Source organism: Annulohypoxylon maeteangense, assembly GCF_022496945.1.
Source record: "Annulohypoxylon maeteangense strain CBS 123835 unplaced genomic scaffold GGS22scaffold_10, whole genome shotgun sequence".
Taxonomy (NCBI): domain Eukaryota; kingdom Fungi; phylum Ascomycota; class Sordariomycetes; order Xylariales; family Hypoxylaceae; genus Annulohypoxylon; species Annulohypoxylon maeteangense.
In genome coordinates, this window is record NW_025953257.1 from 450,593 (window position 1) to 464,239 (window position 13,647).

Consider the following 13,647-nt stretch of genomic DNA (forward strand, 5'->3'; position numbering starts at 1 on the left):
TAATAATTAATATATTAATTATTTCGTTTAATAAAAAAAATTACCGTAAAATAAATTTATACGTAATATTAAAATTAAAATAAAAAAAATCGTTAAAATTAAATATAATTTTTAAAATAATAAAAAAAAATTAATTTTACGTTTCGTATATATATAATAATTATAATAAATGTAATATATATAAATTATTTCGATATAATTAATAATAATTATTTTTTACGATTTTTATTAATTTAATACGAAATAATATTATAAATATATAATAAATAAAAAAAAAAAAAAAAATAAAAATTTAATAATGTATTATTAAATTTACCCTAGATTCTATTGGCTGAAAACGGTTAGATCAGATTTAAAGTGGATCTGCTAACAGACGGGATTAGCGAGAAAAGGCGGTATTGTTCTTATATTCCGAGATCCGGGTCTAGTGTTAGGCAATTAATTGTGTGACGTGTGACTGAGCCGAGTTGCACCTTTGAACCATTCCCGTTCCTGCATCACCTGCTCGCGCAGACATGCTGGGAAGAGGCGCAATCGTGTATAGTAGTACACATTGCGGATGTACGTGCCACCGGACATTGAAATAGGTCTCACGATTATCACAAAAAGTCCCCGATCCTGTATGTTTGACATAATGACTCAATGGCGAACCCTAAAGATCCCCCTATCGCATAGTCGAGTAAGCAGTGGGACGGGATTCGGAAACGGGGTTAGGAGGACGGAAGCCGGGTCTGTGCTGCACCATAGGGCGCGCTACGGCACATCTCGTAAGGACCTAGCAAAAAGTTTTGCGCCCAAACCCGTCAGCTGCGAATACTAGCGCATGGAACTTTTTCCGGGGAGATGGGATGGGATTCGTAGGGCAGAATGCGTACGTAGAACACCGGACGTCGGTGGGTACCTGTCGTTCTAGGACGTTCTGTTTTGGTGATAGGCATCTGTATTTATTTACTTATCTCAAACTATCTGCCGTCTTTCCTTTCCCTTGTGTTGTGTTGCAGAGTAGAGCTCCTCGGTGCATATAATATCTCTCGGCCTTCGAGGCATACTACATATTGTTTTGCTTACCTCTCAATCAAGAACGACATACTAGACTTACTAACAAGATAAGCTTACACGGTTTTTTCCAGCATCAAATTTTCAAAGAAAGTCCGTGGCCAGATCATAGGTCGATATCGCTCTTAGCTCGAATTACCAGGGTCCTCTTGGCATCCACTTTGGGTCTCGGCAAATATAAACGACTTCGTCTCCCTAACGAAGATAGTCACGTCTTAGGACCGACAAAACAACACCAAATAATCAAATCACCTGTCTCCTCTGCTGGTATTCATACGTAACGTCAACAATACGCAGCTGAGAAGGTGAGGTTCCACAAGGCGCCATGGAGAAAGCAGCGGAGGCGCAAACACCAAGACTATCGGTGTCTAAACCCGACGGCAACACCACATCCTCGACTGTGTCAATGCAAGAGAAAGAAGAAGGCGGCGATTGGGCGCCGAGGGGAGAAGGAGAAAGCGAATCGGCACCGGATGGAGAGAAGGACCGGGGGAACGAAGAACCATCTGCGTCCTCATCGACGGATAACATAGCAGCGGAAAATATCGAAACCGGCGACTACGTATCGGGATATAAGCTTGGACTCCTGCTGTTCAGCGTCACCACCTTCTTCTTCCTTCTTATGCTGGATATGTCGATTATCAGTACGGTCAGTCGCGCGTTTCCTTCCCTTTAATATGTACTCTTGGCAGGGTTTGGCGAGAAGAGTCTGGGATTTGAGTGAAGACTGACATTCCGTCGGACAATAGGCCATCCCGCAGATCACCTCGGATTTTCACAGTTTACAAGATATCGGATGGTACACAGGTGCCTATCAGCTTACCAGGTATGTCGCATCTTGACACTGATGTTAAAATATGTTGAGAATGGTCACTTACCTGAGTTAATGTAGTGCCACGCTACAACCCTTAACCGGTAGAGTGTATACCCGTGTTAGCGCGAAATGGATATTCCTATTCTTCTTTTTCATCTTCGAGGTCGGTTCGCTCATATGTGCCGTCGCCCAATCTTCAACCATGTTTATCATCGGACGAGCCGTCGCTGGACTGGGTAGCTCGGGACTTCAAAACGGCGCCTTGACTGTTATTGCCGGCGCTGTTCCCATGGAAAAGAGACCGGTTTACATGTCCCTTATGATGGCCTGTGAGTCCTACCCTTTCTTCTTGTCCCAACGGGGACTGGTTTCACCGGCATGCTAACGGCTTATAGTCGGACAGATGGGTCTCATCACCGGGCCCTTGATCGGAGGTGTCTTCACGCAGTACGTGACTTGGCGGTGGTGCTTCTACATTAACTTGCCGCTTGGCGGTCTTGCCGGACTCTTCCTTTCCTTCTTGCACGTGCCGGACCAGACCGCTAAGCCGCGAGTCACCTTCAAGTTACTCCGCAATATTATTCCGGACCTTGATCTCGTCGGCTTCGCCATTTTCGCCCCGGCTGCTATCATGTTCCTACTGGCTCTACAATTCGGCTCTTCCGAGTACCCTTGGAATTCGTCGACTGTTATTGGCCTCTTCGTGGGCGCTGGTGTAGCTTTCCCTATTTTCCTGTACTGGGAGTATCGAGAGGGTGATAAAGCAATGATTCCCTTCTCCATGGTGCGCAAGAGGGTCGTGTGGGTTAGCGCTATGCAGTTCACTGGTTTGATGACGAGCGTCTTCGTCGGCGCTCAGTTCTTGCCCATCTACTTCCAGTCCGTCAAGGGTGTAGGACCAACCCTAAGTGGTGTTTATATGTTGCCAAATATCATATCCGGAGTGCTGTTCATCATTCTCTCTGGGGCGCTGAGTATGTTGTTCCGATCACCCCATTTACGAGAATGATTGTGTGAGCCATGGCTAACTGTTACTAGTAACGCGACTTGGCTACTACCTCCCATGGGCAGTAGTTGCTGCGGCGGGTACAACTGTTGCCGCCGGCCTTATTTCGACCTGGTCCCCCAATACCTCGACGGGAGAATGGATTGGCTACCAGATCATTTACGGATTCCGTGGCTGTGGTATCCAGGTCGGTCTTGTGGCGCTTCAATACGCCCTTCCGCCCGCCCAGAGCGCACTTGGAACCGCATTTCTCATCTTTTGCCAAAATTTCTCGGCTGCCGTCTTTTCCGTGGTTGGTAACACCATTTTCACGCAGACTTTGCTCAAAGAGATTGTGAGGCTTGCGCCATCTGTGAACCCGCAGGCAGCCCTAGCTGCGGGTGGTAGCGCGGAAGCGGTCCGGGCCTTAGTGCCACCGGGAAGTCCCGAACTCGCTGGCGTGATACAAGCCTTTGCCACGGCTTTCGACACGGTGTGCTACATGTTAATTGCTTGTGCCGCCTTAAGTTTCGTGGCCTCGTTTGGTATGGGCTGGGTTGATGTGAGGAAGAAGAAGCAGCCTGGGAAGGGAGATGTGTAGGAGAAGACATGGTTTAAAATAGCTAGAATAGGTAATTGGTTGGTATAATGGTATATATAGGGAGTCTCCCATTCATAGCGATGGATTGTTCATAGGCATTGGTTTCATTCTTGGAATTCGGCAGAGGCGCTGGTATAAAACAGGTTGCATATATGGATACAACAGGATACCATAGAAGAAATACCCCCTTCAACCTCGGCATAGATAGATGATTGTATAATTAGAACGGCTCTCGAAACGCCTAATTAATAGTATACTTGTTTCGAGCAGTAAAAGCCATGTGAGGATTCGTGTGTTAATGATGGTGAAATTACTCGAGTGATTCCTCGGAGTAGATATTTTTTAAACTGCCTCTAGGTGCCCACTTCGCCAACTCCGCTCGATCCGAGTTATCAATAGTCATTAATCGGACGAGCTGTGAACCGAGGATATATGAACTCAAGATCTTGAGGGCATACCGAAATAACATATGTATGTATATTTATGCATATGTTCATATGAATTGTGGATATGTTTTATGAAGATTATCATGGATTTGTCGGTGTTGATGATGAGAGCCTCGGTACTCGGCAAGTCCGTTCGTTTCCACTAAAGCAATAGTACTGGATACATCTTCGAGATATGATAAGATAAAGAACCTGGAAATGATATATGTAAGTCTTTCCCCTTCCTTGAATTTTGACCATCCGGAAGAGAAGAAGAAAAGATGTAAGGCATTTGGGCGTCGAAAATAGGATGATGGTCGAACAAGGTTGTGTTGTCAGTGAATTCCAAGTTGGTTAAGGTTAAAGTTGATTGAGTTGTTCAGTCCAACCACTTGTAAGGTTTTCACTGTTACACGTAGGTGAAGGTTAAGTCACCTGTGCAGGCGAATTAAAGTGGTTCAGCCACGACTCAGCCCTATCAGCCATTATTGAGCCACATTCCGGAGTCCTCCCAACAGCCGGAAGCTGCAGGTTCAGTGCAGATTGTGCAGATTGTTAACCCAATTGTTTGCAAACCAATCATTCTCATCCAATCATCCCAACCCCTCCAATTAATTCGAGATGTCTTACTCACAATCATCCGCCAGCGTTCCTGAGAGTGGATTCACTTAAGGCCATGAGTGTCTTAGTGACTTGTAAATCTCTACAGTCACGGTTATGTTAAAATAGTATCAGTCCAGTCCTGGCACCTGCCGGAAGAATATTACTTTACGTTCTCTTAACCTCCAGAATCTTACTCTACCTACACTCTTTATCGTGGTTGCAGTTCTGTTTTTACTGTCGGTTTGATTTACATCTAGGCAGCTAACTCGAGGACAATGCCATTCATTCCCAACACACCCGAGTCTTTGATAGGCCGTACCGACTCCAAAAACCCGGCAACAACATGTCGAGGTATCACTTCAGGAGGCCGACCCTGTCGCCGCGACTTGAATTCCTCTCCGGGGTCTTCACCAGCAGCCCCTCGAATCACTAAACCTACTAAACTACTTGTTGACGACCCAAGTAACCCTGATCTTTACTGCTGGCAGCATAAAGATCAAGCAAGCTTGTCCGCCAAATCTAGTCCGGGACCAAAGACAACTCCGATCCTCGAAACCCGTGAGAGTTTAGATACCCTCATCGATCGACTGGGTATAGTCGAGGCGGAAAGACATGGGCGAAAGAACCATCACTCTGATAGGCCTTCGAGACCCGATGACGGCCGGCATAATGAGAAGATCTCACACTCGAACAACACAAATACCGAAAGACCGCATAGACGTAGACCGAAGGAGAAGAAAAGAAATTTCTGTTATTGTTTCACCATTACCGAGTACGAAGACGAAGAGGAGGAACGTCCGGTGCGACCCCAACCTAGGCCGGTACAGAGCGCGCCCGCGAAACCTGCCTATTCCAGCCCACCGGACCAGCACATGACCATCCCTCCTGCTGTGCATGGACGACCCAGTGCTGACTCAAAGCGCCCCTCGGAATCTCGCCAGACTTCGCAGACGTCGCAATACTTATCTTTGATTCCAGCAACGGCCTCACCGCAGACAGCTTCGCAGCTTATGGCCGAGCTAGCAAAGCCTATTTCACAAACAGACGAAGCCGGCTATATCTATATCTTCTGGTTAACGCCCGAGTCGGCACCGGCAGCCCCTCCGGCCGAGACAGCAGAGTCTCTTCTAGCGCCGCCACGTCCGGGTGGTCGCCAAAGACGAACTAGCGATGTCTTGGAGACTTTTGCCGTCAAGGAGAACAAGACCGGGTCGTCGTCCAAGAAGGTGCTCTTGAAGATTGGTCGGGCATCCAATGTGCAGCGACGTCTCAACGAATGGACACGCCAATGCGGTTATAATCTGTCGCTTATCCGCTACTACCCCCACATCTCATCTAGTCAGCCGTCGACGCCTCGGAAGATGCCGCATAGCCATAAGGTCGAGCGCTTGATACACCTCGAACTTGCCGGTGCCGGATTACGAGTCAGCGACAAGGCCAACTGCGATGTCTGTGGAAAGGCGCACAGGGAATGGTTCGAGATCGATGCTAGCAAGAAAGGAATCGCTATGGTCGACGAAACTGTTAAACGTTGGTCGGATTGGGACGAAGCTAAAGGATAGACGCTGTTTTCATAAGAGCATATGATATCACGATGTCACGATATTAGAGGAACACGTGGAGGAGCGTTCCTGGCATGGCGTTTCATTAGAATGGGTATACGGACCGGACGGGATGCATAAGAGGCGTTAGAGGGGATTCTGATTTAAGTTGTAGGGGCGTAACCAATATTGCCTTATTCTCGGCAGTTCTCGCGTGGTCGGGTACACTGTGTACGACGGCCACCCCTTACACCTTGGGGTCGTCGTTGTATCTGGTGGCGTGGTTGTTCCGTTTCTAGTACGATGAGCAGCAATTGGTGTGTCCCACGCAGCTACGGATAACACGACATATCCGATGGTTTGGATTAGGTTACAGCTGTCAAATTGCTTTTTAATGGAAATATCCGCAAGACAACCAATGACAACTCCGAGCCCGGTGATACATTGGCGCATCGAAACCAAACTACTGCAACCCTAGAGGGCGATGCCGTCGTATTCGAGTCTTCTCACATCCCATAGAATGATGCATAAATATTAATTGCTTGCCACTTTTAGTGGCTGTCGAATCGAGCCTTTTAAAAAAGAGATTTTCTTCATTTTTTATCGTGGCGGTTCTCCTTCGATCTTCGCCGTTACACATCCGTACAGATCTTAAACTTGTCTAGTGCTGACATGCATACAGAAGCCAAGGCATATCCGTGTCCTTTTCGTTTGTATCTAGTTGTAGATTGTATTCCAAGGTTTCTTTTTAAGTACGTGGCGATATGAGACCTACCTAGAAAAAAGTCCCATTCCTCCCCTCTTATTTGGCGCGCATCGCGTTACCGCCGATCTGGGTCTGGCGCCGAGCCGCCCTGATACCGGTAGGGAGGAAGCCTTGTCGGTCGCAGCACTCCTCTTTAGGCAGGTTTCGATGCAAGGATTGGGGGCTGTTATCCCGAGAAGAACTGTGAGGAGGTTTCGAGCAATCTTGTAAACGAAATAATACTTGGACAGGCTTGGCCAACGGCGTGATTCCGGAACAAAGTACAAACAGATACCTGCCTTGTCGAAATAGAAAGGATCTTCAAAGCCTGCTTCGGCTTTTCCAGCGCGGCATGACTTTGCGCCTACAGCTCAGTGGTTCGCTCTTTAGTTCTCCTGTCTGCAATGCAGCACATAGTACAGCGTACATACAGTACAATACTACATCAACCCTCCCGCTCGAGTCCAGAGCCAACTGCTTCTCTAGGATGCAACGTACCTGTTTTAAATTCCAGCCGCTCCTAGAGAGTCTCGTCTAGCGCTTCCTTCGGGATGATGCATGCTAAGATAATCTATGCGCGGGATGTGTTTTCGATGAGATGACTGGTCAATCCTGAGTTTTCGTGCTGACACGCTTCCCGTCCCGCTGCTTACCTTCGATATATATTAAAATGTTACCCCATGCGGTCCTGTTCTCGTGCCAAACCTTCTACCCGTAAATCCCCAGCTCTTTTTCGTATCAAAATTTCATACTCATTGGTGAAGTTTCATCGCGCGCGCCGAGACGCAGCTTTGCGCCGCGTCGCGAAGAATAGATAATGGCAGACTCTTCTAGTTTAAGCCGTGATCGTGATGACGCGACGTCATTTTCATGGGCGTCGACCCGGACCGCGGTAGAACAGGATCCATCGTTATTGTCGTGGGGAAGTGGCAGTCAACCATCCGTGCCATCTGTCGACGATGATGCTCAAACAGTCAGTACCAATTGCGACAAGGAACTGCAATCCGACTCCTTATTAACGGTTACTAGGAGACGAGATCGATTTCGGGAAGCGTGAGGTATGACACGATCGATTCGAGATGTATCTGGATTGGCGAATTCCTAACTATTCTCACCAAGATCTTCGACCATGTCGATAGACTCGAGTCTTTACCATTTTGTCGAGGAAAATGGCCGAACATATCATCGATATAAAGAAGGCAGTATGGATTGCCCTACCTTTATAGACGTCAAATCATTTACTGATAGTGTTCCTTAGGATACTTTCTACCGAATGATGCTGTACGTTCTGAGCTGGATTCGCCCGCCTCTTCCGCAACTGACGGATACATTGACAGGCAGAACAAGAACGACTAGGTATACAGCACAGCGCCTAAACGCACTTTCGCTTCGTTTACCTCCAAGTTTACCCAGCTAGTACTTACTATCAAAATAGACCTCCAACACCAATTATTCACCGTAGCGATCGGGAATAAACTCAACATAACCCCATTTTCGCACGACCCCTTACGAGTCCTAGACATCGCAACAGGTCCGACCATCCTCTCCAACCCCTAGTCTCCGCTAACACGATCTTAGGAACCGGCATATGGGCTATAGAATTTGGTTCGGTCCACCCTTCCCGACTTAGGTCCCCATATAAATGCTAACCCGTGGCACAGCGGTGCAGCACCCCGGATCGCAAGTCCTCGGCACGGATCTCAGTCCCATCCAACCGCAATTGTACCCAGCCCCACCGATCACCACGCCGTCTTATCTACCTACCTAGACACTAACCTGATCGCAGCCTCCCCGAGAACTGCCGCTTCGAAATCGACGACGCAGAAGACGAATGGGCCTTCAGCGAGCCCTTCGACTTCATCCACGGCCGCGCGCTCATGTCCTGCTTCAACGACCCCGCGGCCGTGGTGCGGCAGGCCTTCGCGAACCTGGCGCCCGGCGGGGTGATGGAGTTCCAGGACGCGCTGTTCCCGATGAGCTACGTCGGCGACACGCCGGTGGACTCGGCGCTGTACCGCTGGAACGAGATGATGGTCGAAGGCGTAACGCGCCTGGGCCGCTCCTGGAGTAACGTCAAGAACTACCGCCGCTACTTCGAGGAGGCCGGGTTCGAGGATATCGTCGAGAAGCGCTTCTACTGGCCCACGAGCCCGTGGGCGAAGGGGTTGTATTTTAAGCTTGTGGCGGCGTATTTTCAGGAGGATATGTTGGCGGGCATTGAGGGGATGAGTTTGAAGGTTTTGGGCGGATTGGGGATGTCGACGGATGAGGTTAAGGGCTTTGTGGAGGAGGTGAAGAGGGATTTTAGGGATACGAGTGTTCATGCTTATTTGACTGTGTGAGTGCTCTTCTATTCCTACTTACCTACCTATCTAGTACCTACCTAGTTTAACTAGGTGCATGCTACCTGTGGTAAGCTGACTGACGCTTGCTAGGACTTACATATATGGGCGGAAGCCTGGGGGTTCGTCGCGACGGTGACAAGGGTTTATCGCATTGTGTAGTGTGGATTCCTATACTCTAGCAAGCAAGGTGAATGGCGCGTGCGATATCGTTATAGTGATTACCTATGGCATAGTGCTTCATAGCTACCTAAGCTTCGTCGAAACGCTTCTTTCGAATCCAACTCTGTTTGAAGCGGCTATCACGTAATTTCGTCGATGCGGGAATAATGCGGATTTTCAAAAGGTCATCCCGAGCCAGGATAGCCGGGCCGAAGTAACATCCCGACAGATTGGGTCGACCGTTCGACCTTAGGTACAGATCATACGAATTAACTGGGTGGGGTGGGAATGGAACTTTTGCGCACCTATCTAGTGCTAATCTTGGTATCCCTTGCCTTAGGGTATATGGGTTATTTTAAGATGAACTCGATGTGAGGCAGTGTTGTATTTCGCTTAAATATCTGGGCGGTTGCCCGTTCTGATTCTAGATTGGAACAGAAGCACAGTTACATCTCGTCGGCTTTCGTAACCCCTTTTTGTATGAATTTCTTGTGTTTAAGTAGATCTATATAAAAGGGGTTAAGATAAAGTGGAGATCCAACATGATCTTTATACGGATAATCTTCTCATGGACCACGTGCTAAGATTCTATGTTGAATATCTACCTACCTACCAAACTGATGTTTAAAACTGAAGCAACCTTCCTTTCCTAAAGTCGAGTGCTCTGGTCCTAGGCAATCTTGGTGTGTGTTGTTAGGGCTGACTACCAAGAGCAAGCCACCCCCTCCAAACCCCGCTTTGCAATGATACTTACAGAATACAGGTGTGATACGAGCAGACCGAACTTCTCCTCTCTCACAATCAGAAAACTTTTAAAATAGTGTTTGTCATGTCCGACTTTCTACTCACACTCACCATTCTAGGGTATGTGTTTGGTATATTCGTGAATAACAAGCAAATACTAGGTAGATATCTAGGTATATATCAGTTACCTCTTACCAATATGTGCTCAACCATCCGTTGTCTTATATAATTAACAATAATACCTACAAATGTACCTAAAGTAAAGGTGACTCAAGCGCACAATTCGATACAATAACATGAACACATGAAGTACTTTCAGTGACGCAGCTTTGCTCAAGGCCTATGGAAATTCTATATAAACAATTAAGATTCGTATTGAAATTTCAACTTTTTAACTGTACAGGAAAAACCACAACCAAACATTGGAGATCAATCGACTTCCTAACGACAATTGCCTCAGAAATGGATGGCTTTAATGTTGACGAGACTCAACAAGAGTCACCAAACTCTGCACCCGAAATTGAAACCATATCGAACGGAACAGAATCTCACGAATATCGCGTACCAGAATGGTTCTTGAAGGAAAATATCAAGACAGCAACTGATCTTGCCCATTACAAGCCTCGTGTGCAGTTTGCTGGCAGGTTTCATAAAAGAGGAAATGACATTGTTGAAGTCTGCGAGATTAGCCGCAGCTTAATGGAGGAACTGAACGATATCACGCTCGCGACATTTGCTCGTAATAGTGACGGCAAATTACCTCCTGAATTACCAACAGTGGAACTTGAAACATGGTCCGTGGATCTTATTGAACCGCTTGACGAAGTCGTCTTGTATATCGCCAAAGATATAGGCGCGGCTGTCATATCAATAGATCTTGAAGACCTCAAAGAGTTGAGCTACGAATTCTGGCGACAGGACGCCGAACATGGCCAAGCACCGCTGATTGATGATTATGCGATGCCATCATTTAAGGAGAAATCATACGTCTCCTACTACTTCGGTGTTAGGTCAGAGCGACACGAGTCAAAAGGCGCTTGGTTGCGGGTTAACCGGGCCATTTCAGCAATCGTCAACGCTGCGCGTGTAAATTCCCAAGGATGTCTTTCCAAAGAAGCCTCACGCGAATTACCTATCATTCTTCATCTCCGCAATACGAATCGGATATTGGATATGGATGAAAAATGCAGACTCTTAGCCCGGCTCCGCAACTTTCTCCAGGAACATCGGAAGGCTGGGGAGAACCTCGTTTTAGTGGCAAATACATTGACTTTCGAGAAGCCATTGCGTACTGGCGACAACTATGGCGAGTATGACCGTGAGCTGATTCGAAAACTTAAGCGAAAGATGGGAGTTTGCGACGAATCTTCTTTGATGATGGGGTGGAGTCATTACAGAGGCTCTGTACCGCAAAGTGAAGGATACCCCGTGAACATTAACTCGCGGCGCCTGAAGACATTTCTAAGGAATAGACTGGCCAACGGTACTTCCATGGATATCCTACGCCGAAGCTCAGACTGGAGTCACTTTCCGAACCTATGTTGCGAACTTTGGCGCGAGAGCGACCTAAAACGGGCGGCACTTCAAATTGCAGGAAGAATGGCTAAGAAACCTGCCGAAAGCCTTAATGACAATATTGGAACTGTTCTTAGTCGTTTCAGGATGTATCTGAAACCTAGAATCGAGGAACCAGTCCAAGATGATAAGGCAGATGAAGTTTCAACGTGGGACGAGAAAATGAGACGCCTTAAAAGAGGCTGTGACTGTTGCGAATGCGAAGTTATAGCTTCTATGGCCAATCCAGGCAAGTACAATACTTACTTACTTAGATATTGATGCTCTAGATTTAAGAGCTTGAACTAACATCACTACAGAACACCTCGAGGTAACGTACGACGATGTTATAATCAATTCGGAGAGCAAAGAGACTGTGAAGTATTTAGCTTCTATGTCGAACTTCTGCCTTCAAGCCAGTTCAAGTCTACTTTCCAGCCAGGTCCAGATCAATGGTGCCTTGCTTTACGGACCTACGGGAATAGGCAAGACACATCTGAGTCGCGCCATCGCTAAAGATTCGGGAATGAATATGATTAAGATCGATTCTACTTATATCAACACTATGCGATTTGGAGGTGGTCAAAAGCACATCGAAGCTTACTGTTAAGTGTTTTATTATTATTTCTGTTCTACCCCTGAACGCATTAATTTTGTTGTTCAATTTGCTAGAGAACTGGCTTTCCTTGTTCATTCTTGCGTCTAGCTTTATGGCTACTAACTCGTGGAGTTGCAGTTACACTTGCTTCGAAACTTTTCCCGTGCATTTTATTTATTGACAATGCGGATGCTTTGTTCTATCGTCGTGATTCCGATGGCGAAATCTCCGAGAGAAAGGCGCTTACTAAATTTCTAAATTGCCTTGATGAAACTGTACACGATAAAAGGCGACCGCTCCTAATCGCTGCTTCGAATCGCCCTTGGGATCTTGACGACGCATTGCTCCGTCGACTACCGCAGAAGTTGTTCTTTGAACTCCCAGATGAGGAGTCCCGGTTGAAGATATTTCGACTCTTCCTGAAAGACGAAAATATCCATCCCTCGCTCGACATTGAGAGATTGGCAAAGGTTACCGTGGGTTATTCAGGTTCGGATATAAGCAATCTGTGCGGAAAAGCTGCTACGATTTGGACGATTGAGCAGGAACAGGCTCAGGTCGGAGACGACTTGAAGGAGAAGGCCAAACTATGTCTCGAGACTCGTCATTTTAGCAAGGCTCTCCAAGGAACCGGACCGAGCGTGTCTAAGAAAACCCTCGCGCAATTCGCCAGTTTTACCGAACAGTACAATGCGACTGTTTTAGAGGTATGATAATATTGGAGCGAAACTCTAGCTAGACACATACGAATCAGTAACTAATATTTCATAGGAGTCATGAAAATGAATGGGTTACGGTAGCCACACAGTCGTAGAGCTGTTGATAGTCGTCTTTGCTTGTGATTACACTGGTTTACTTGACTACTAGGCACCTGTACTTAGAATAGCGTGGAGGAATGGACAATTACTAGGTAGTTAACGGTGGTAACAAATGATAATTATTGCACACGTCCTGGCATATTCTTATGTTGTTGGTTATCGTGAACCTTGCTGTCGCCTTCTAACAGAGTCATTTTCTAAACTTACTGACATCAATGTTAAGAGAGATATCTATAGAAAGTGATTATTGTTGCGATTTCAAAGAGGTAGCTTAGCGCAAGAGGTACTATATAAAGCCTTATGGGCACTAGGTACCTAAATACTTGGTAGATGTTCAAGTTTGAGACGTATGGTCGGTTGCCGGCTGCCTACCCCCTGCCCGCTATATGATGCTTCGGGCATAATGCATCCAAGGTTTACAGCGAAGATGAGAAAACCACTAAGGTTGGTGGCACCGAAAATAGAACCATCCGCAGATACTACTCGATAATAGGGCCGGGTTCTAGGGGCGATGAGATCACTCTAACTCACATCTGGACACGCAGTTGGCTTTGGAAATGCCGAGTGATCTATGCATACTATCTCAACGTGTCTATTTCTTCACATACACATAGATAAGACCGAAATCGACTCGCCATGATTTGAAATATTCAAAAGTC

General features: G+C 46.8%; 4 protein-coding genes across 4 annotated transcripts; all 4 read left to right on the top strand.

Annotated features, from left to right (window-relative positions):
- The first annotated feature begins 984 nt into the window (after positions 1-984).
- GGS22DRAFT_165023 (putative MFS multidrug transporter) lies at positions 985-3,925 on the top strand. The gene is made up of 5 exons (XM_047961616.1): positions 985-1,705; positions 1,806-1,882; positions 1,949-2,199; positions 2,266-2,844; positions 2,909-3,925. The coding sequence occupies exons 1-5, from the start codon at positions 1,382-1,384 to the stop codon at positions 3,454-3,456; spliced, it is 1,779 nt and encodes a 592-aa protein (XP_047818004.1). The 5' UTR covers positions 985-1,381; the 3' UTR covers positions 3,457-3,925.
- A 563-nt stretch (positions 3,926-4,488) lies between these two features.
- On the top strand, positions 4,489-6,596 carry GGS22DRAFT_165028 (DUF1766-domain-containing protein). The gene has a single exon (XM_047961617.1). It carries the CDS (start codon positions 4,760-4,762, stop codon positions 6,044-6,046), a length of 1,287 nt encoding a protein of 428 aa, XP_047818005.1. The 5' UTR covers positions 4,489-4,759; the 3' UTR covers positions 6,047-6,596.
- A 629-nt stretch (positions 6,597-7,225) lies between these two features.
- On the top strand, positions 7,226-9,112 carry GGS22DRAFT_194766 (S-adenosyl-L-methionine-dependent methyltransferase; the record flags this gene model as incomplete). The annotated part of the gene is made up of 9 exons (XM_047965550.1): positions 7,226-7,743; positions 7,800-7,828; positions 7,890-7,972; positions 8,029-8,051; positions 8,108-8,126; positions 8,206-8,301; positions 8,349-8,375; positions 8,432-8,492; positions 8,557-9,112. Exons 1-9 carry the CDS (start codon positions 7,588-7,590, stop codon positions 9,110-9,112), a joined length of 1,050 nt encoding a protein of 349 aa, XP_047818006.1. The 5' UTR covers positions 7,226-7,587.
- Positions 9,113-10,480: 1,368 nt separating this feature from the next.
- Positions 10,481-12,950, top strand: GGS22DRAFT_194770 (P-loop containing nucleoside triphosphate hydrolase protein; the record flags this gene model as incomplete). Its single annotated transcript, XM_047965551.1, has 5 exons — positions 10,481-11,826; positions 11,893-11,903; positions 11,962-12,177; positions 12,309-12,877; positions 12,942-12,950. The coding sequence occupies 5 exons, from the start codon at positions 10,481-10,483 to the stop codon at positions 12,948-12,950; spliced, it is 2,151 nt and encodes a 716-aa protein (XP_047818007.1).
- Between the last annotated feature and the right edge of the window lie 697 nt (positions 12,951-13,647).